The 20644-nt window shown below is 47.4% G+C and overlaps 5 protein-coding genes across 12 annotated transcripts in view; 3 read left to right on the top strand and 2 right to left on the bottom strand.

Moving 5' to 3' along the window:
* The window catches only part of LOC310660977 (uncharacterized protein), a 776342-nt gene that overhangs the window by 404652 nt on the left and 351046 nt on the right, over positions 1-20644 (top strand). The window lies entirely within an intron of this gene.
* The window catches only part of LOC310661044 (GTPase IMAP family member 4-like), a 195147-nt gene that overhangs the window by 56394 nt on the left and 118109 nt on the right, over positions 1-20644 (top strand). The window lies entirely within an intron of this gene.
* LOC310661087 (uncharacterized protein) overlaps positions 1-20644 on the top strand; it is a 64647-nt gene that overhangs the window by 29002 nt on the left and 15001 nt on the right. The window lies entirely within an intron of this gene.
* On the bottom strand, positions 5-20243 carry LOC310661046 (GTPase IMAP family member 4-like). 3 transcript variants are annotated; one of them, XM_083406794.1, is made up of 3 exons: positions 20024-20243; positions 2327-2388; positions 5-1629 (listed from the first exon to the last, which is right to left on the bottom strand). In XM_083406794.1, the coding sequence occupies exons 2-3, from the start codon at positions 2343-2345 to the stop codon at positions 974-976; spliced, it is 675 nt and encodes a 224-aa protein (XP_083262920.1). In that variant the 5' UTR covers positions 2346-2388; positions 20024-20243; the 3' UTR covers positions 5-973. The 3 variants fall into 3 exon arrangements, with proteins under 3 accessions (XP_083262920.1, XP_083262921.1, XP_083262919.1); XM_083406795.1 differs by lacking the exon at positions 20024-20243 and adding an exon at positions 19989-20007; XM_083406793.1 differs by lacking the exon at positions 20024-20243 and having other exon boundaries at positions 2327-2835.
* LOC310661047 (GTPase IMAP family member 4-like) lies at positions 11448-19273 on the bottom strand. Of its 3 annotated transcripts, none has more exons than XM_083406798.1 (3): positions 19257-19273; positions 13760-13821; positions 11448-13066 (listed from the first exon to the last, which is right to left on the bottom strand). In XM_083406798.1, exons 2-3 carry the CDS (start codon positions 13776-13778, stop codon positions 12411-12413), a joined length of 675 nt encoding a protein of 224 aa, XP_083262924.1. In that variant the 5' UTR covers positions 13779-13821; positions 19257-19273; the 3' UTR covers positions 11448-12410. The 3 variants fall into 3 exon arrangements, with proteins under 3 accessions (XP_083262924.1, XP_083262923.1, XP_083262922.1); XM_083406797.1 differs by lacking the exon at positions 19257-19273 and adding an exon at positions 18699-18717; XM_083406796.1 differs by lacking the exon at positions 19257-19273 and having other exon boundaries at positions 11449-13066; positions 13760-14387.

Raw genomic sequence — 20644 nt, forward strand, 5'->3', positions numbered from 1 at the left:
GGTTTGCACACACACAGTGTCACTGGTTGTTTATTTGCAGAGTTAAAGATTATTTATTGGCAAGTATTTATTTGCAAAAAAAATTTATTAGGACATGTCAAAGCAATGGACAACAAGAAAAATTACAAACCCACAGCAAACAAGACAATACAGTAGTACCTCAGGTTACATACGCTTCAGGTTACATACGCTTCAGGTTACAGACTCCGCTAACCCAGAAATATTACCTTGGGTTAAGAACTTTGCTTCAGGATGAGAACAGAAATTGTGCCCTGGCAGTGCAGCGGCAGCAGGAGGCCCCATTAGCTAAAGTGGTGCTTCAGGTTAAGAACGGATCTCCGGAACGAATTAAGTACTTAACTTGAGGTACCACTGTAATGCCATTTTCTTATAAATTTGCACAACTGAGCATGGGGAAGTAATAGACTTAGATCGGAACCCAGAGTCAGGCAGTCCACTCCTCTCAACAAAAGCTGGTCTTCTTATGGATTAAAACAAACTCAATCGGGGAGGCGACTGGGGCAAGTAACACTCCCGCCTCAGTCTCCGTTTTGTAAAATGGGAATCATGGGTAAATGGTGTCTCTAACAAGATTATTCTGAGGGCAAACACCAAATGATGTAAAGCGATTTGAGATGAAGAAATATATTTCCTCAAGAAGTGTACAATGCCTACCCTTGCCTCTCTCAGTGGGCGGGGCGGTTTGCTTGGGGTGTTGACACAAAGGTCCCTCCCTCCTCCAGAAGGCCGGAGGAGGCAGTCCCCACTTTGGGTCCAAGGTTAAATTGGTGGATTCCAGCATCTGACTACTGCTTTCAAACCACGTGTTTGAAATATGTCAGGGGAATGGTGCTCACCTGTTTTTTTTTCTTTGAGACTAAGAGCTGCTCTGAGAGAGACAGATTTGCAGAGGACAATAGATGGAGGCGGGGGGAAGAGGGTTAAAGCACCCCATATGCCATGGCATACTCTGTTACAGTATGTTACACAGTAATCTAAAATTAGGAATCTTCTCAATCTCTTCTTGGTCCTCCTCTAGCATGTCTTCCGTGTAGCAGGGGGCTGCCTTGTTCTTTTGGACCAGGAGGTCGATCATCCCAAGCAGTTCGGCCACCTGCTCCTCTCTTTCCTGCCCTTCCGCCCGGTTGTTGAAAGCCAGGCATCTCCCGCCACACTGAGCGATCTGGTTCTGCAGATCCTGGTCTCCCTCCACCAAGAACTCTTTCAAAGGCCTACCTTCCAGCTCATCCTTCCGGGTGAACAAGATGATCATGTAGTCCTTGGCTTTGCAGCTAAATATCTTCTGGATCAACTGAGCAACGGCTTTCTCCTCCTTGCTGAAACGAGTCAGTTGCATGACTTGTATGATGGCATGGGCTCCTGGGTAGATGTACTTCACACAGGTCTTGACTTCCTTGGAAGTCACATCTTCTGGAACATTTGTTTCGAAAAAGCCAGGCGTATCAACCACTACAATTCTCCTACCACCAATGACAGTGTCCTCTTTCTGACACTCTGCTGTCACTGAGGAAGGAGAGATGGCCGACTTAAACAGTTTCTCCCCCAGGATTGTGTTTCCTGTTGCGCTTTTCCCAGCTCCAGTTTTGCCGACCAGGGCGATCCTCAGTTCTGCAAGAAATAGGCAAGAGATGGTGAGCAAGCCCCCATCCCATGGGACAGCCACAAACCCCTGACACACACACATATACTGAAGCAGTCTGCCTTCTTTGGAGAACAGCATCCGAATGCTGTGATTTGTTTGGGTAGTGTGAATTAGTTAGTTTTGTATAATAAATAATAATAATTTTTTTTTATTTAAAAAATTGCCTACCCTTCACCCAAGGTTCCAGGGTGGGTTACAACAATAAAGCACAATCTTAAAAGCAGTTCCAAGCAACTTACAATTACAGAAACAGGGTGTGCCCTATAGACACCTCAAGCTTCAAAAGCCAGAGTAAAGAGGTCCACCTTCAGCATTCCCCAGAAGCTGCACAATGAAGGCTCCAGATGCACCTTCGGTGCCACCACAGAGAAGGCCCTGGGCTTCCACCGTCCCTGAACTGTTGAGGGTGGTAGAACAACCAAGAGGACCCCTTCCCCCAATCTTAGCACCAAAGAGGATCTGCAGGGAAAGAGGGGTGTCTTTCAGGTATAAGGGCCTGTGTCATTTTGGGCTTTAAACACCAATGTGAGCACCTTGAATATCATCTGGAAACAAACCATGAATCAAGCTAATCTCTCTCCCATGGTTACACTGATTCCATCCAACACAGTCCAGGAATCTGGGAGAATGAGATCAAGGCAGTTTAAAGGTTAAAGGACTTACCTTTGCTTTTCTCAGCCATATTCAGACAAGCAGAAAGAGTCACAAGTCAATATTCAGGCTTTCTAGAGTGGAAGCAAAATGAAAAGTAGAATCAGGTAATAAGAAGCTTTGTATATTAGGTAGAAATGTGCCCCCCTCCAAAAAAAATAAAATCTTGCCTCACAGAACTCTTTTTGCAATTTAGAGAGGGATCATCCTAAGATGATTTGTGATTCCACTGGCTCATGCCCAGAATAAAACCTGTGGCCCCCAGATTCTCACTGACTAAAATGTCATATCTATGCAGCAATCTTCCAAGAGATGCTTTAGCTCAACCTTTGGTGAGGTCCCAGAGGAAGAGAGTTATGGACTTGGGCAGCAGCCACTAATGGCCCCTTCAGACTCCTAGCTGACATCTGAATGGAGAAGGGAGTTGGGCGGATTTGCTTCCAGGAGCCCCAACTATAGGGGGCGGAAGGGGCTTCAGTTCCCTCAATATTTCTAGGCAGGAGGTTGAGCTCCCCCAAAACTGAGGGGGCCGCCATCCCCTGTCTCCGCCCCCGGCCCCTGGGTGAGCACTGGCCCGCCGGGGGGGGGGGGAGGCATGGAGGGCAATGCAATGTTCACCCTTCTCTCTCACCACATGACACTGGGCCCCCTCAATGTGGGGGGCAAGTCGGTGCCCTGTTTGCTGCCTTAGTATGAGATATGTTCTCAGTATGCCTTGGAACTACGCTGCGTTCAGGAGTGTCAGGAAGGGCGGTCCTGTTGCTGGCTGGCTTTTCCCCTTTGCAAAAGAAGCTGCACAACTGTGAGCTGATCCCCCCCAAAAACGGGGCTTTCCCCCTTTCCTCCTCTAAAAACTAGGTGCGTCTTATGGTGCTTGAATATGAAAGAGTGAAAAAGTATGAGTGTGTTGCGTTCAGTGCAGAATCCAGTTGGACTCTTGGGGCTGTCCAGTGGGTGCTGGTCAAGTGGGGCAAGTGGGGCACTGCCCCACCAAGCTCAGCCATCCTTCAGGCAGCCTCCAACTTCCCCTACTTCTTACTCTAGGGAAGGTGTGGCTGTGAACAGAGTTGCCTTTGTAGAAATCAGTAGGGAGGAGAAGGGGTGAGTTTGGTCCATCTGCAATTGGCTCTGTCTCCGCCTCCTCTTGGGCTCCCTGGCTTCCACCGGCCCAGCCCGAATGGCCACTGCTTTGGTTCGCTGTCCAAAGCTCTGGGTATCATTTTGGATGTCTGAGCAGAGTGGGAAAACGCGTACCACTTTCTAATTCCTTGGCTGAACTGGGAAGGGCAGAAAAGACCATTCTCAAGGGAAGAAGCCTTGCGTGTTTCAGGCAAACAAGGGCAGGAGTTATTGCTCAAAGAGCCTTGGCAGTCTGAGGAAACTCCCTCCCCTGCCGTGGTCTTAATGGTGCGGAAAATATCGCGTGACTCTGCTTACGTAACAGAGAGGGTCTGCCAGAGGGCATTGCTGAGCGGCCTTAAGACTGGTGCTGGAAGACAATATCCCATTCCTCTGCCCCATGAGCTCACTGAATTCATGCACGGGGACGGGGCTGAGCTCTCTGAACATCCTCTACGTCATAACTTCCAGAGTTGCAACTATGCCAAGGATTTAGTGGTAAACATAGTTTTCTCCATCTGGTGTAAGCTGAAGAGAGTACAGATACATACAGGCCTAAGTATTATTGTGAATTGCTCACTTTCCCTTGTTTTTTGTCTGAACAGCTAACATACAGAAGAGCTCTGTGTGAGTTTAAAGCTTGCATCTTGCAATTTCCATAAGACCTGGTCCAGAGAAATATATTCTTCCTCATTCTGTCCTTGGGAATACTATTCATCTCCCTACCACCCCATGCCCAGGGGACAGGGGCAAGTCTACATTTCCTAGTTATTGTCTGTGTCCCACCTCCAAAATGCTGCTTCTCTTGGACCATATAACAAGGCAGAGGCTGAAACAAGTTGAGGGCTTCTTATCTCGAGGGAACTGAGAAAGTTCAGGAGATTAAAGTGACCCGTTTGGACGCAAGCAACAGCCCAGGCTATACATTTCCATAAACAAAATAATAGAAACTGGGACATTTTTTTAGTGAGAACTCACTGGGACTCAGTTCCGGCACCTCCAAGTGAGCACCGTTGCTATTCTAAGAGAATGAGGGAGGTGTTTATGGGGAGAACTTCTGGCACCTCTTTTTCTAGAAAAATAGGACTGATAAAAACACATCACACATGGAAGTGCATGAGGTTGATTCCTCTTCAGCCCAAATGGTCAGGAATCCACAAGTCTAAGCTGGCAGGCACAAGGGCAAGAGGATTCAGAAACAGGAAATTGCTGAAAGAAGTATAATGATATTATAAAGTTGGATGTTTAAAGATATGCAAATCCACTTTTGCTATTTCCTTTCCAAGTGACAAAATGTACATCTCACTTGTTTTTTAAAAAATATTCACCTCTTTGAAATAGTTCAAAATAAGAAAACTGAAAAAATATATTCTGTTAATCTGTTTCTCAAGGTATCACCTTGTGGGACCAGGAGACTCTGCAAAGTGATGTAGACACAAAGCCACAATGCAGAACTGAATTTCATACCATCGCCTCTGAGTCTTTTGAAGACAAAAGCAAATACCTCAACTTGGAAACATCACTTAAAGCCAGATTCCGGGGGGGCGGGGGGGGCGTTGTTGAAGTGGGTTGATCTGGCACCTTCTTGAATGATACCAAGAAATCCATGAATCATGCCCAGCTTACTCTCCAGTAATACTACTACAAATAAAATAAAATAAAATTTATTTTTTCCCCAGCCACTCTGGGCAGCTTCCAACAAAGGATTAAAAATACATTAAAATGTCAGACATTAAAATCTTCCCTAAACAGGTACTCAACCACAACTGAGTTTAAGCGCTTGACCATGAAACACCTTGGGAGAAAAAATATCTCCTATCCAGAAGTATTTGAGCAAGGGACTGTCACTCACGCGGTCACTGCTGTGCTTTACGGGGCCCAGGCTTCCTTTGTCTTTGATTGTGAGGTTTCTGAATCTGAGAGTGTGCAGGACATACAGAGGCATCTCAAGGGAATGATTAAGAAGGTGTCAAATGTTTCCGTAGAAGCAGGAGGGTCTCTGAATTTGAATGGCACCGAGAAAAAAGCTCAGCTGCATTTCCCATGGTGATTTCTTTCTAGATCACAATCCAACAACCTTTCAAGATGCCATGAGAATCCATGCCAGGCTCCCCCTGCTGCTGGGGGAGAATAGGGAGAAAGCTGTGCCCGTGAAGGTATGGCTCTACCCTCTCACCAAGCTGGACTCAAAAGCAGCTCAGCTGGTGCATGAGATTAGCTGACCACTGCTCCTTTGCATGGAAGATACTTTGGAGAAGTTGACCGAAATGGATGCAAGGTGCAATGATCTGATTAAGAGTCCCGCAGCCACCAACTTCCCAGAGATGACGAAGGAAATCAAGACTGCTGCTTGCAGGGCAGCAGCTGAAGAAGGCTGATTAGCTGCTCTCCCTGTGCAAGGGACAGGCAGGGTTTCTGTTGAGGCAGGTGATTAGCTGTGGGAGGCGCTTATCAGAGCTTGCAGGGCAGCAGCTGAAGAAGGCTGATTAGCTGCTCTTCCTGTTGTTGTTTCAAGCAACACTCCGTTCAGATACAGGCCAGGCTCAACTTCCATATTATTTGTGGGTTCTGGTATATTTTAAAAAGAGGAACCAGACATTGCTGTACATAATGTTTAAGTTCTATCCTTTTTAGTTTATTGTAATTTTTGTTTGGTTTGCTACTAAACTTTTCACACCACTTCTGGTCTTAGTGACCTATACATTTCCATAAACAAAATAATAGAAACTGGGACATTTTTTCAGTGAGAACTCACTGGGACTCAGTTCCGGCACTTCTCAGGTGAGCACCTTTGCTATTCTAAGAGAATGAGGGAGGTGTTTATGGGGAGAACTTCTGGCACCTCTTTTTCTAGAAAAATAGGACTGATGGGGAGAACTTCTGGCACCTCTTTTTCTAGAAAAATAGGACTGATAAAAACACATCACACATGGAAGTGCATGAGGCCGATTCCTTGGAGAAGGTGGAGGCAGCCCAGAAGCTGCATCTGAGAGCCCCTGCACCACCTGAAGGCAGTCAAGCGCTCCACAGTTGAGTTGCCCGATCCTGCTCCTACTTCCAGTGAAGGAGAGTGAAAAGGGCATTTGTTTGTCACCAACAGGAAAAGGGTTCCTGGATTTATTACTTCTCCCTAATACAGAATGAGATAGGCATTGCAGGGTTGCCATATGTCCTCCTTTTCCAGGACACATCCTCTTTTTCATGGGTAGAGAGTTTGAACTGGAAGTTGGCAAATGTGTCCTCTATTTTGCTCTAGAAAGGTTGTTTTTAGAGAGCTAACAGTGCCCTATATCTGGGATGGGGAACCTCAAGCCCAGGAGCTGAAGAAAGATGCCTCAGGACTCTCCCTTGGCCACAGCCCTTTGCCCCCTGGGCTCCACTCCTCACTGGCTCAGCTCTGCAGCCTCCTCACATACTTCTCACGGTGTGGAATGTGCTCGTGGGGTGCAATAATGCAGAGAGAGAGACGGGGGTGGGGGGTAGATGACGCCTTTTGGAGCATGAAGGATAATACTATATGAACGACTAATGTTGTGGTTCTTGTTTTTGGTGGGAACTATGAGGACGATGCTGTGGACCAGGGGCCACCCAACGTTTTGGACCAGTGGGAACACTTCGAATTCTGAGAAGGTGCTGTGGGTGCTGGCCACCAGAGACGCCAGCTTGTGAAAGCGACTGGAGGGCCAACGTCATGTGTGCGATGGCACGACGTCAGGAGGAGCTGGGGGCAGAGCTGAATGCAGCAGCTGTGTGGCTTCAGTGGTCAGTGGCTCTGCCTCTCCTCCTCCCAGGGCCACCACCGACAGGAGGTGCTTTGAACATCCTTCCCTTCCACAGCAGGAAGAGGAGGAGCCAGAGGCCGGAGCTGGGCCACCCTTGGCTCCACACTCCGCCTCCCTGCTTTTTGAACATTGGCAGGGCATCCATACCACCCAAAATATGGGGGAGGGGGACAAAAGGTGTCAGCCCCCAGGAGCTGGTGCCCCTGCCAGTCACAAAATGGCTGCCTCAGGGATATGGAGCAGCACAAAATCCTAGCCTATTAAAAGGTGGACACCAAATGTGGTTGGACACATACCACGTTGAGATCCAACACACTCCCTGCTGTTAAAGACAGAAAGAGGACAATGGGAGCTAAGGTGATCCCCAAATGTTTTCCATAAGCCGGGAAGGTGATAATCTTGGGGACACACTGATCTCTGTCCTTGTTTGGATGATGATCATCTGGGCATTTTGTGCAACGTTCTGCGTCTGAGGAAGCGGGAAAGAGCGGCTTCCGCATCACTTACCTCCAGAGCCACCTGTGCTCAATTACATTATGAGAATATATGCTGCTGTGGGGGAGGTGAGGAAATAAGAATGTGTCAATAGGTACAGAGAGGCAAAAAAATATTTAGTTCATTTTTTTAAAAAAGTTTACCCTTGTTACTGCCTTTCCCTCAAGGAGACAGAGGTGGTTCACAAGGTTTTTCTCATTTTGATCAGCAAAGCAACATTGTGCTCTAGGATTGAGAGGCAATGACCTCTGCAAATCAGCTGCGTTGAAGGATTCCTGCCTAATCCTGAAGACATGCCTCTTTCCCTTTGCTAATGCAAACAGTTTCCTATTGCTTCCATTCGATGCTCCTAGTAGTTGTATTGCAAACATTTCCATATAATGCATTGTTAGCGCTGTGCTTTTAGTATATTAAAAATCTGCCACTTTTCACCATTTGCCAGTTATTCTTCATAATTTTCCAAATCATTGCCTTTTTCATGTGGCTTGGTATAAAATAGCGAAAAGGAACGCCTTGTGAGCAGTGCAAGCTGAGTCCTCTCTCTGCTGACTTTGAACTCCAGAGATGGCTTCCTTGCGGTCATTTCTTTCAACTCACTTCCTGGAATTGAGGTGAATAAAAATAGAGAAGCCAAGAAGGATCCAAATTCAACAATTTATTCTGAATTCTCACAAAAAAGTATGAGTGAATTTCCACCATGAATTTGGGACAATAAATTCCCCCAGGTATGCCCTCTCCCTTGCAGTTTCTCACCTTCCTGTGCCAAGAAGCTCCCTTCCGCACACAGAGAACAAGCAGAGCAGCAAACAGGCTTTGATCCACAAGGCTTAGCATTCATTTCATTGTCTTATTTCATTTATAGAGGTAAAGGGACTCCTGACCATTAGGTCCAGTCGTGACCGACTCTGGGGTTGCGGCGCTCATCTCACTTTATTGGCTGAGGGAGCCGGTGTACAGCTTCCGGGTCATGTGGCCAGCAGGACTAAGCCACTTCTGGCGAACCAGAGCAGCGCAAGGAAATGCCGTTTACCTTCCTGCCGGAGTGGTACCTATTTATCTACTTGCACTTTGACGTGCTTTTGAACTGCTAGGTGGGCAGGAGCTTGGACCGAGCAACGGGAGCTCACCCCGTCGTGGGGATTTGAACCGCCGACCTTCTGATTGGCAAGTCCTAGGCTCTGACCTACCTGACAGTGTCTTTGTGGGGATCAAATCAGGAAGGGGAGGACCAGGTGCGCTGCATAGAGTTCAATTGGGCAAAGGGGTGGGGTGGGGAATTGGGAGCTAAATAAATAATAAATAGTTATTTGTAATATTTTAGTAGTCTTCCCAAAAGTCTCGGAGCAGGTCCATCACTACAGAATCCAGAATATGCATTAATTAATACTGTAATGAAGACGCAATAAAATACCCAACTTGATTGAACAGAAGAGCGTTAAGAGGAGCCTGCTGGATGAGACCAATGGTCCATCAGGTCTAGCATCTTCTTCTCACAGTGGCTAAGCAGATGCCCCAATGGGAAACCGTAAGTAAGGTGTACAAAAATGCATATACTAAGGTATATGTTGAAATGTGGTGACGTCAAAGTGCAATGAGTTTTGGTGGGGACTGGGGATAATGGGGGCTAAACCATAGCAAAGGAAAGGTGGATGGGGCCCAAGCCACCGGCACCATCTTTCCCTAGCTTCAGGTGGAAGGTGTCCATTTGGAAAGCCTGTTCCCTCTCAGTGCAGAAATGTCATAAGAGGTGGGTATAACCGGCAGCCAGGTTGGCTTTAAGATAGGATGAGATGAACTCCTTGAGGACAGTGGCTACTAGCCATATCCTCCACTTCCACTGTGAGGGACCAGGGTGCAGGGCACCCATTCCTGGGGGCCGGGGGGGGGAGGCAGCTGTTGCACTCGGGTCCTGCTTGTGGGTGTCATCGCTAAGGGACATCTGGTTGACCACTGTGAGAACAGGATGCTCAACTAGACGCACCATTGCCTGTTCCAGCTGTACAACTCATTTTAGGCCACTATCTCATGGTGGGACAATCCCTCATTGTTCTGCCTGGAATTTGGATTTCTGAAAGTTGCCCCCACGTGAGAAGGGAAATCAACTGCAGGTGACATAGTGCAGCGAAAGGCAAAGGCTTCTTGCTGTGGGATGTTTCTGTGAATTCATGCAGTTAGAAAGGATGCTCCACACAGTAACTGAAATTAGTACTTCCATGTTGAGAAACAGGAAGGTGCTTCTACTCTGAGAGTGAGTGTGGAAGGGAGTTGGCTTTTCAGGGCGTTACTTCTAGATTTCATATCCCCTGCTGTTTAAAAACAAAATATCTTCCAATATCCCAAGGGCTGTCCTATGGACAGTGTTTCCTCCTACTCTGGAGGAGAGGACTCAAACCAATGGCTTCAAGTTACAAGAAAGTACATTCCCACTAAACCTCAGGAAGAACTTTCTGACAATAAGTTGTTTGACAGTAGAACGGTCTTAGGAGTGGGGGACTCTGTCCTGGATGCTTCAGCTGAGATTCCCACATTGCAGGAGGTGGGACTAGACGACCCCATCCGATTCACACTTTCTGAAACCATATTCAACCCCAAACAACCATCCATTGAAATCCACATTTCTCCGAATTTATCAGTGCAGTTTTCCAGCCAAGCAACGTGTACAGAAATTCATATCCTAAGGTATATGTTGAAATGTGGAGTGCTGCACTTTATAACTGGGAAAATGAGAGGGAGAGACATAAGAGATTCTCCCATCCGTAGCCAGGAGGATGACCACAGATGGCCAACTGCCTGTGTCTTGGCTTTCACTGACTCCGCTTGGGACATTATGAAAGAGGGTCTGAGACGGAGAGAGAGAGAGAGAGAGAGAGAGAGAGAGAGAGAGAGAGAACCTCCGGCAGTGTGCTGGATCAGGCCAATGGCCCTTCTGTTCTCACAGTGGTCAGCCTGATGCCTGTGGGAACCCTGCAAGCAAGGATCCATGCACCAGAGCAGTCCTCTTCCCTCCTGTGGTTTCCAGAATCTGGCATTCAGAAGCACCGCTGCCTTTGACTGTGGAGGCTGAGCAGAGCTAGGTGCCACCAATGGCCCTCTCCTCCATGAATTTGCCTAGCCCTCTTTTCAAGCCCTCCAAGTTTACCGCCATCCCTGCCTCCTGTGGGAGTGAGTTCCATAGTTTAATTCTGCGCTGCATTAAGAACGGCTTTCTCTTATCTGAATCCTCCAACATCCAGCTGCTTGGATGTCCGTGAGCTTAAGTGTTTAAGAGATAAGCCGAGCAAGAGGCAACATAATAGATGCTTATAGAATTCTGCATAGCGCAGGCAAAGCAGAGTGAGTGTTCTTGCTCGGCTTATCTCTAAACGAAAAAGTCCCAAATGCTGCAACCGTTCTTCATAGGGGAGTGGCTCCATCCTCCTTGAACATTTGGCTTGCCCTATTCTGAACCTTCTCCAACTCCACAAGATCCTCTTTGAGGTGAGGTGGCCAGAACAGAACGCCAGCACTTGCCTTACCGATAGGCTGGAGAAACCAGCTGCTGGTGAAAGCTCCCCATCTTTGGAAAAGGGGTCTACATTTCACAGGGAGGCCGAGAAATAAGGGGTGGGGAACATTGGGCCCCCAGAAGTTGTGGAACCACAACTTCCATCAGCCCAGGCAGTCATGGGCAGTGGCCAGGGATGATGGTATTCAGCAACATCTGGAGAGCCAAGGATTTCCCACATCTGGTTTGCACACACACAGTGTCACTGGTTGTTTATTTGCAGAGTTAAAGATTATTTATTGGCAAGTATTTATTTGCAAAAAAAATTTATTAGGATATGTCAAAGCAATGGACAACAAGAAAAATTACAAACCCACAGCAAACAAGACAATACAGTAGTACCTCGGGTTACATACGCTTCAGGTTACATATGCTTCAGGTTACAGACTCCGCTAACCCAGAAATATTACCTCGGGTTAAGAACTTTGCTTCAGGATGAGAACAGAAATCGTGCTCTGGCAGTGCGGCGGCAGCAGGAGGCCCCATTAGCTAAAGTGGTGCTTCAGGTTAAGAACGGATCTCCGGAACGAATTAAGTACTTAACCCGAGGTACCACTGTAATGCCATTTTCTTATAAATTTGCACAACTGAGCATGGGGAAGTAATAGACTTAGATGGGAACCCAGAGTCAGGCAGTCCACTCCTCTCAACAAAAGCTGGTCTTCTTATGGATTAAAACAAACTCAATCGGGGAGGCGACTGGGGCAAGTAACACTCCCGCCTCAGTCTCCGTTTTGTAAAATGGGAATCATGGGTAAATGGTGTCTCTAACAAGATTATTCTGAGGGCAAACACCAAATGATGTAAAGCGATTTGAGATGAAGAAATATATTTCCTCAAGAAGTGTACAATGCCTACCCTTGCCTCTCTCAGTGGGCGGGGCGGTTTGCTTGGGGTGTTGACACAAAGGTCCCTCCCTCCTCCAGAAGGCCGGAGGAGGCAGTCCCCACTTTGGGTCCAAGGTTAAATTGGTGGATTCCAGCATCTGACTACTGCTTTCAAACCACGTGTTTGAAATATGTCAGGGGAATGGTGCTCACCTGTTTTTTTTTCTTTGAGACTAAGAGCTGCTCTGAGAGAGACAGATTTGCAGAGGACAATAGATGGAGGCGGGGGGAAGAGGGTTAAAGCACCCCATATGCCATGGCATACTCTGTTACAGTATGTTACACAGTAATCTAAAATTAGGAATCTTCTCAATCTCTTCTTGGTCCTCCTCTAGCATGTCTTCCGTGTAGCAGGGGGCTGCCTTGTTCTTTTGGACCAGGAGGTCGATCATCCCAAGCAGTTCGGCCACCTGCTCCTCTCTTTCCTGCCCTTCCGCCCGGTTGTTGAAAGCCAGGCATCTCCCGCCACACTGAGCGATCTGGTTCTGCAGATCCTGGTCTCCCTCCACCAAGAACTCTTTCAAAGGCCTACCTTCCAGCTCATCCTTCCGGGTGAACAAGATGATCATGTAGTCCTTGGCTTTGCAGCTAAATATCTTCTGGATCAACTGAGCAACGGCTTTCTCCTCCTTGCTGAAACGAGTCAGTTGCATGACTTGTATGATGGCATGGGCTCCTGGGTAGATGTACTTCACACAGGTCTTGACTTCCTTGGAAGTCACATCTTCTGGAACATTTGTTTCGAAAAAGCCAGGCGTATCAACCACTACAATTCTCCTACCACCAATGACAGTGTCCTCTTTCTGACACTCTGCTGTCACTGAGGAAGGAGAGATGGCCGACTTAAACAGTTTCTCCCCCAGGATTGTGTTTCCTGTTGCGCTTTTCCCAGCTCCAGTTTTGCCGACCAGGGCGATCCTCAGTTCTGCAAGAAATAGGCAAGAGATGGTGAGCAAGCCCCCATCCCATGGGACAGCCACAAACCCCTGACACACACACATATACTGAAGCAGTCTGCCTTCTTTGGAGAACAGCATCCGAATGCTGTGATTTGTTTGGGTAGTGTGAATTAGTTAGTTTTGTATAATAAATAATAATAATATTTTTTTATTTAAAAAATTGCCTACCCTTCACCCAAGGTTCCAGGGTGGGTTACAACAATAAAGCACACTCTTAAAAGCAGTTCCAAGCAACTTACAATTACAGAAACAGGGTGTGCCCTATAGACACCTCAAGCTTCAAAAGCCAGAGTAAAGAGGTCCACCTTCAGCATTCCCCAGAAGCTGCACAATGAAGGCTCCAGATGCACCTTCGGTGCCACCACAGAGAAGGCCCTGGGCTTCCACCGTCCCTGAACTGTTGAGGGTGGTAGAACAACCAAGAGGACCCCTTCCCCCAATCCCCCAAGAGGGTCTGCAGGGAAAGGGGGGGGGTCTTTCAGGTATAAGGGCCTGTGTCATTTTGGGCTTTAAACACCAATGTGAGCACCTTGAATATCATCTGGAAACAAACCATGAATCAAGCTAATCTCTCTCCCATGGTTACACTGATTCCATCCAACACAGTCCAGGAATCTGGGAGAATGAGATCAAGGCAGTTTAAAGGTTAAAGGACTTACCTTTTCTTTTCTCAGCCATATTCAGACAAGCAGAAAGAGTCACAAGTCAATATTCAGGCTTTCTAGAGTGGAAGCAAAATGAAAAGTAGAATCAGCGAATAAGAAGCTTTGTTTATTAGGTAGAAATGTGCCCCCCTCCAAAAAAAATAAAATCTTGCCTCACAGAACTCTTTTTGCAATTTAGAGAGGGATCATCCTAAGATGATTTGTGATTCCACTGGCTCATGCCCAGAATAAAACCTGTGGCCCCCAGATTCTCACTGACTAAAATGTCATATCTATGCAGCAATCTTCCAAGAGATGCTTTAGCTCAACCTTTGGTGAGGTCCCAGAGGAAGAGAGTTATGGACTTGGGCAGCAGCCACTAATGGCCCCTTCAGACTCCTAGCTGACATCTGAATGGAGAAGGGAGTTGGGCGGATTTGCTTCCAGGAGCCCCAACTATAGGGGGCGGAAGGGGCTTCAGTTCCCTCAATATTTCTAGGCAGGAGGTTGAGCTCCCCCAAAACTGAGGGGGCCGCCATCCCCCGCCTCCCAGGTGAGCACTGGCCCACGGAGGGGGGGGGGGAGGCATGGAGGGCAATGCTCACCCTTCTTTCTCAGCAACATCACGTGACACTGGGCCCCTCAATGTGGGGGGCAAGTTGGTGCCATGTTTGCTGCCTTAGTATGAGATATGTTCTCAGTATGCCTTGGAACTATGCTGCGTTCAGGAGTGTCAGGAAGGGGGGTCCTGTTGCTGGCTGGCTTTTCCCCTTTGCAAAAGAACCTACTCAACTGTGAGCTGATCCCCCCCAAAAACGGGGCTTTTCCCCTTTCCTCCTCTAAAAGCTAGGTGCGTCTTATGGTGCTTGAATATGAAAGAGCGAAAAAGTATGAGTGTGTCGCATTCAGTGCAGAATCCAGTTGGACCCTTGGGGCTGTCCAGCGGGTGCTGGTCAAGTGGGGCAAGTGGGGCACTTCCCCGCCAAGCTCAGCCATCCTTCAGGCAGCCTCCAACTTCCCCTACTTCTTACTCTAGGGAAGGTGTGACTGTGAACAGAGTTGCCTTTGTAGAAATCAGTAGGGAGGAGAAAGGGCGAGTTTGGTCCATCTGCAATTGGCTCTGCCTCCGCCTCCTCTTGGGCTCCCTGGCTTCCACCGGCCCAGCCCGAATGGCCACTGCTTTGGTTCACTGTCCAAAGCTCTGGGTATCATTTTGGATGTCTGAGCAGAGTGGGAAAATGCGTACCACTTTCTAATTCCTTGGCTGAACTGGGAAGGGCAGAAAAGACCATTCTCAAGGGAAGAAGCCTTGCGTGTTTCAGGCAAACAAGGGCAGGAGTTATTGCTCAAAGAGCCTTGGCAGTCTGAGGAAACTCCCTCCCCTGCCGTGGTCTTAATGGTGCGGAAAATATCGCGTGACTCTGCTTACGTAACAGAGAGGGTCTGCCAGAGGGCATTGCTGAGCGGCCTTAAGACTGGTGCTGGAAGACAATATCCCATTCCTCTGCCCCATGAGCTCACTGAATTCATGCACGGGGACGGGGCTGAGCTCTCTGAGCATCCTCTACGTCATAACTTCCAGAGTTGCAACTATGCCAAGGATTTAGTGGTAAACATAGTTTTCTCCATCTGGTGTAAGCTGAAGAGAGTACAGATACATACAGGCCTAAGTATTATTGTGAATTGCTCACTTTCCCTTGTTTTTTGTCTGAACAGCTAACATTACAGAAGAGCTCTGTGTGAGTTTAAAGCTTGCATCTTGCAATTTCCATAAGACCTGGTCCAGAGAAATATATTCTTCCTCATTCTGTCCTTGGGAATACTGTTCATCTCCCTACCACCCCATGCCCAGGGGACAGGGGCAAGTCTACATTTCCTAGTTATTGTCTGTGTCCCACCTCCAAAATGCTGCTTCTCTTGGACCATATAACAAGGCAGAGACTGAAACAAGTTGAGGGCTTCTCATCTCGAGGTAACTGAGAAAGTTCAGGAGATTAAAGTGACCCGTTTGGACGCAAGCCACAGCCCAGGCTGGGCAGTTCAGAGAAAATCTAGTATACTAATCTGCTGAAGCAAAGAAGGTGGCCAAGATTTTTACAAGAGCAGCACAAGAATGCCGGGGAGGCCTGGATCAAAAATTCCAAGGAGGAGGAGAGAGACATGGAGCCATCGCAAGATACAATTAATGTTTTGTCCATGTGGAAAGTAGCAAACAGATCAGTAATGGAGAAGGAATGCAGATCTCTGCCTCTGTTTACACTAAGTGGGATAGAAACATCTTTTGTTTATGGAGAAAGAAGAAGAGGATGAGATTCTCCAAAAGTCAGGTTTTGGCTCAAGGACTCGTTTTTCATGCTCCTTCTCAGCATCCCTGTATCGGACACATCTCCCCCTTTGCGACCTCCTTGCGCTCCTTCATTGTGCCTCTGGTCAAAGGCCTGCATCAGTCACTATAATCCTGCCACCCGCATGGTTGCCTTGCTCAGTCCGATAATATTATAAGAGAAGAATCTTTTTTTAAAAAAAATGATATTTATTGAGAATTTAAGATTACAGAGAAAAGGAGAAAAAGAAAAAAGAAAAAAGAAATTAAACAATACAAATCAATAAAAAGAAAAAGAAAAGAAAACACACAATACATCAAAGCCCAAAACAAAGGCAGACAAAAAAAAATAAAAACAAATTGCATATTCCCAAATTTTTATCTTTCGTTATCTTGTTTCATCGACCTCCTCACACCTCCCATTTTTGTATTCTAGTTATTAATTATCTCAGCAAATCCTTTCCATCTTTCACTATGTTCTGTCATTAAATTGTCTTAATTTATTTTAATTTTAACCTTATCTTACTATAAAAAGCCCTAAAGCTTAAAACTTATTTGTACATAACTCCTTATAACATTTCTACGAAAGCCAAATAGTTTCATTCCAACGTTTTTTCTAACACTCATTAATTTTACAATATTTCTCTAAATGAATTTTTAATACTTTTTTCCAATCTCCATCCACCATCTCTTCTTCCTGGTCTCGGGTTCTGTCAGTCCTTTCTATCCATTCCATTTAGTCCATCAACCTGGTGATCTTCTATCCGAGGCTCTTAACTCTTTTCCATGTCCCTTCTGCAGATCTTCTTCATATTTATACCTGCACCTTACTTTGTCTTCTGCTGATCTTGTTCTTAGTTTCCTTCCTTTGTCGCTGAGGAGTAGATATCGGGGAGACTCCAACCTAGCAATGTCTTTATCCCTTCTCGGCAGATCGGCCCATTCTCCATAGTCAGCTTTTAAATCCAAAAGATATTTCAAGGCATGTTTCAAAGTCCCTCCATAGTTGAAGGCCCCCACAGCTCCAGACTCCCCCTGACGCAAAACCAGATCCCAGAAGCCAGAACAGCCCTGCATAGGGGGATCTATCTAATTTCCCATCTCCAATCCAAACGATGCTCCATCTCTCCAAATCTGACTTTCTCCCGGTTCGCTCATCAAAAACAACAGTTTATGTTCCTGCAAAGCCTCGGCTCTCTCCACCTGTATTACTTGAGGTTCAACAGCAGCCTCCTCCTTTGTCTTCTGCACAACTTGCCCTGTCAAAGCAGATTCCTGGGTCGGTTCCTGAGTGGTTTCTGTATAGGTATTCACTGTTTGTCCAAAATTATTAACTGCAACAGTCATCAAATCCATCTTCTCATGTAGCTGTTCCAATAAAGCGCTTGTCTTGCAAAAAGCAATCACTAAAGCTTCTTCTGGGCACATTCTTGTTCAAGGTCAATGTCTGGTTCTCATGATCTTTAATCTCTACAGCTGGAGAGTTCCCCAGATCGACTCCAACAACAGTTTTCCAAACTCCCTCTAGGGGAAACAATTTCTGTTTGTATCTGTCCTTTTAAGAGCAGATCCAGCAACAAAATTACTATCATTTTTCAAATATTTTGTTCCTTTTAAATGCAAAAGGAAACCTTGGAATCAATATGTTTCTCTTTTTTAACTATCTTTCAACAAACGTTTTATTCACAGTCAATGGACTTTCCCAAAACGTCTGTCTTCCTAACAACCCGTTCCCAGGTTCAAGGCGATGGAAATTTATCTTTCTTTACTCTCTCTCCTGCAGGTTTGAACAATCTAAAATTTCCCCCCTCTTCTCCTGCTTCCAAGGGGGGGGGTTAGTAGTTTCAGCTGATGGAGATTTAGTTCTTTACAAAAGTCTTTCCAGACTTTAGCTTGCAATGTCTTTGCTTCAATCTATTTACAAAAGCGGAAGGCAGAATTCCTGTTTAGAACCTTCCCGCTTCGGTGCCAAATTAAAGATATTTCATAGTCCAATTTTCCGTTCTACTCACGGGTAGTTGTTTAAAGTCCAATTGTCCACAGGAAAAAAGTCAGCGCTCTCCAGCAACAGCAATGCGGCTTCACGCCGTGAAAAGAGCAGTCGATTCGAAGCACCGCGCCGCTCACCCCACGTTGCTCCGGATCCCCGAAACCGGGTTTCCCCGCGAGTAGGGGAGGCGCAAAAGGTGCCTGCCGAATCCCACGTCCACAGGCTTCTCCCGCCTGTGGTTTTTGATTGGTCTCCGCCTCGCCGTGGCGGTCAGACCCTGATTTTCACGGAGCGGATTCCTCCCGATCAGAGGAAATCTGCCATTGCCGGTGGCGCTAACCCGGAAGTCTCTTATTTTTCTCTTATAAGAGAAGAATCTGAGGTGCATCTCTCAGTGTGCCTCCTGTTTGATAGGAAACCCTAAAAATTCTACTGCAAAATTAATCCTGGTGTCAGAGCACAGTGGTACCTCGGATTATAAACTTCGTTCCGGAGGTTCGTTCTTAACCCGAAATCGTTCTTAACTTTTGCTAATGGGGTCTCCCGCTGCTGCTGTGCTGCAGGCAGGAGATTTCCGTTCTCATCCTGAAGCAAAGTTCTTAACCCGAGGTTAAGAACACAGACTGATCTGCTTCCCAAACCTGCAGACTCGGACCTTCAACTCTTGCAGCTGCCGCTCACACCTCCCCAGCAGCAAGCTGTGGGTCCGAGGGAAGTGTGGGGTTCCTCTGTCTCTCGGGTGCTTCTGCAAGCCCCACAGAAGACTCAATGGGGCGAGCAGAGTCGTCTCCGCTTGGCAATTCTCTTTTGGTGAATGAGAAACACGTCAGAGAAACCTCCCTGACTTCCCCAAAACGGGTCTGGGCTGCTAGCCAGAAATATTTGGTGGCACTGCAGGGTGAGAGGGGGGGCTGGATTCGCCCCTCTCCGTTTTATTCCTCTCTGAACCGAGTCCCTGATCCACACGACAGAGAGAGAGAGAGAGAGAGAGAGAGAGAGAAGGAGAACAACGCCAGTCAAGCGCAGGGCTCTCTTCAAGCAGCGCAGACAACGCGGAGAAGAAGGTGCGCTTCTCTGTCTGCATTTGGGAACCCCAGACGTCGCCTTGCGCAGAGTGGGGCCCTCGCTCCGTCTCGTGCAATGTCGCCTGCACTGACTGGCAGGCACTTCCCAGGCCCAAGTCTCTCCCCCAGCCCCACATGGAGAGGCCGGGGATCAAGCCTCGGACCTTCTGCATGCAGGGCAGCTGAGCTGATTCTCCCTCCTGGCGAAAGACTCCCTTGCTCTGAGTTCGAGTGCGGATGGGCTGGAGAGAGCAGAGGAGGGAAGGGGGAGATTCCACTTTGACCGGCGAGCCGAGGTCCTGATCCCTGAATTATTTTCCCAGCCCCGCCCTTTCCCGACTCCCAGTGATTTGGGAAGAGATGCCAACGAAGGATTCATTTTTCAGACCCTTTCTCTTTCCTCTGCCTCTCCTTTCTCTATGCAATTTAATAGAGAGATTTATTTCTTGCAGGGAGAAGCTGTGTGCCGAAAAATCCCTGGTGTGGGGCAGAAGAAGTCATTTCCATTCCTCCCCCCTACTGACTTTTTCTTTGTCTTTTTGTACCAACACCCTCCCCCCGACAGCTCTAATTTTGGGATTTGTCAGTCTCCATATCTGCAAATTTCAGGCAATTCTGGCGGGGGGCGGAGGGGGAAAAGGACTTGTACTTTTAAAAATAAACTTTAAAACCCCTAGAAGGATGTTCCTGCAGATTGTCAGGCTCCTTTAACTGCCAATTTAATCAAAGGGAAAAGATTCATGATTATACACGCAAGCCAAAGTTTTGCTTCCGAGAGCTCTAACCCAGCTTCTAGCAACAGGTCAAACAAAGCAGACCTTGAGCATCTCTGAGGCAGGTTGAGATACAGAAGGCTTAAAGTCAGACCTTGTGGCTGCTGCTCCCTGCTCCCAAATACCAACCTGTGGTCCGTCTGATGTGCGGGTCTCCCTCCGTGTGGGTCTCCCTCTGTGTGGGTCTCCCTCTGTGTGGGTCTTTCTCTGTGTGGGTCTTTCTCTGTGTGGGTCTCCTCCTCCTCCTGCTGCTCTTGGCTGCTTCTCCAAGAACTGCAGAAGACCAAAAGCAGCTCCTCTGAAATTATCCTCCCAGAGGGCAGTTTTGTCCTCTCCTGTAGCCAATAGAAACAGAAATGCAATTCCGGGAAGCTGTTTTGGCTTCTCAGAACATGATCTGGCTGCTAGCCAAGAAATGCTTTTGGGGTGTGTGGGTGGAGCTCCTGCCTGCCATCTCCATTTTATTCAGCTCAGAACAGAATCAGCCATCGACAGAGAGGGAGAGAAGAAGCTGCAGAGCAGAGGGACCATCGAACACGAGAGTCTTCTTCAAGCTCCAGAGGCGTCACAAAGAAGGTACCGTTTCCTTTCTTGGCTTAGGAACATCCGAAGCTCCCTTTGCAAGGAGACACCACCTTGGTCCTTCTGGCTCAGCAATGGTTATCTGCCCCCCCCCCCGGAGATGCCAGCGGTTGAACCCGATATCCATCTCTATGCAAACCCGATGCTCACCTGCTGAGCTGTGCCCCC

This window comes from Podarcis tiliguerta, assembly GCF_965153285.1.
Source record: "Podarcis tiliguerta genome assembly, chromosome: 12".
NCBI classification, from domain to species: Eukaryota; Metazoa; Chordata; class Lepidosauria; order Squamata; family Lacertidae; genus Podarcis; species Podarcis tiliguerta.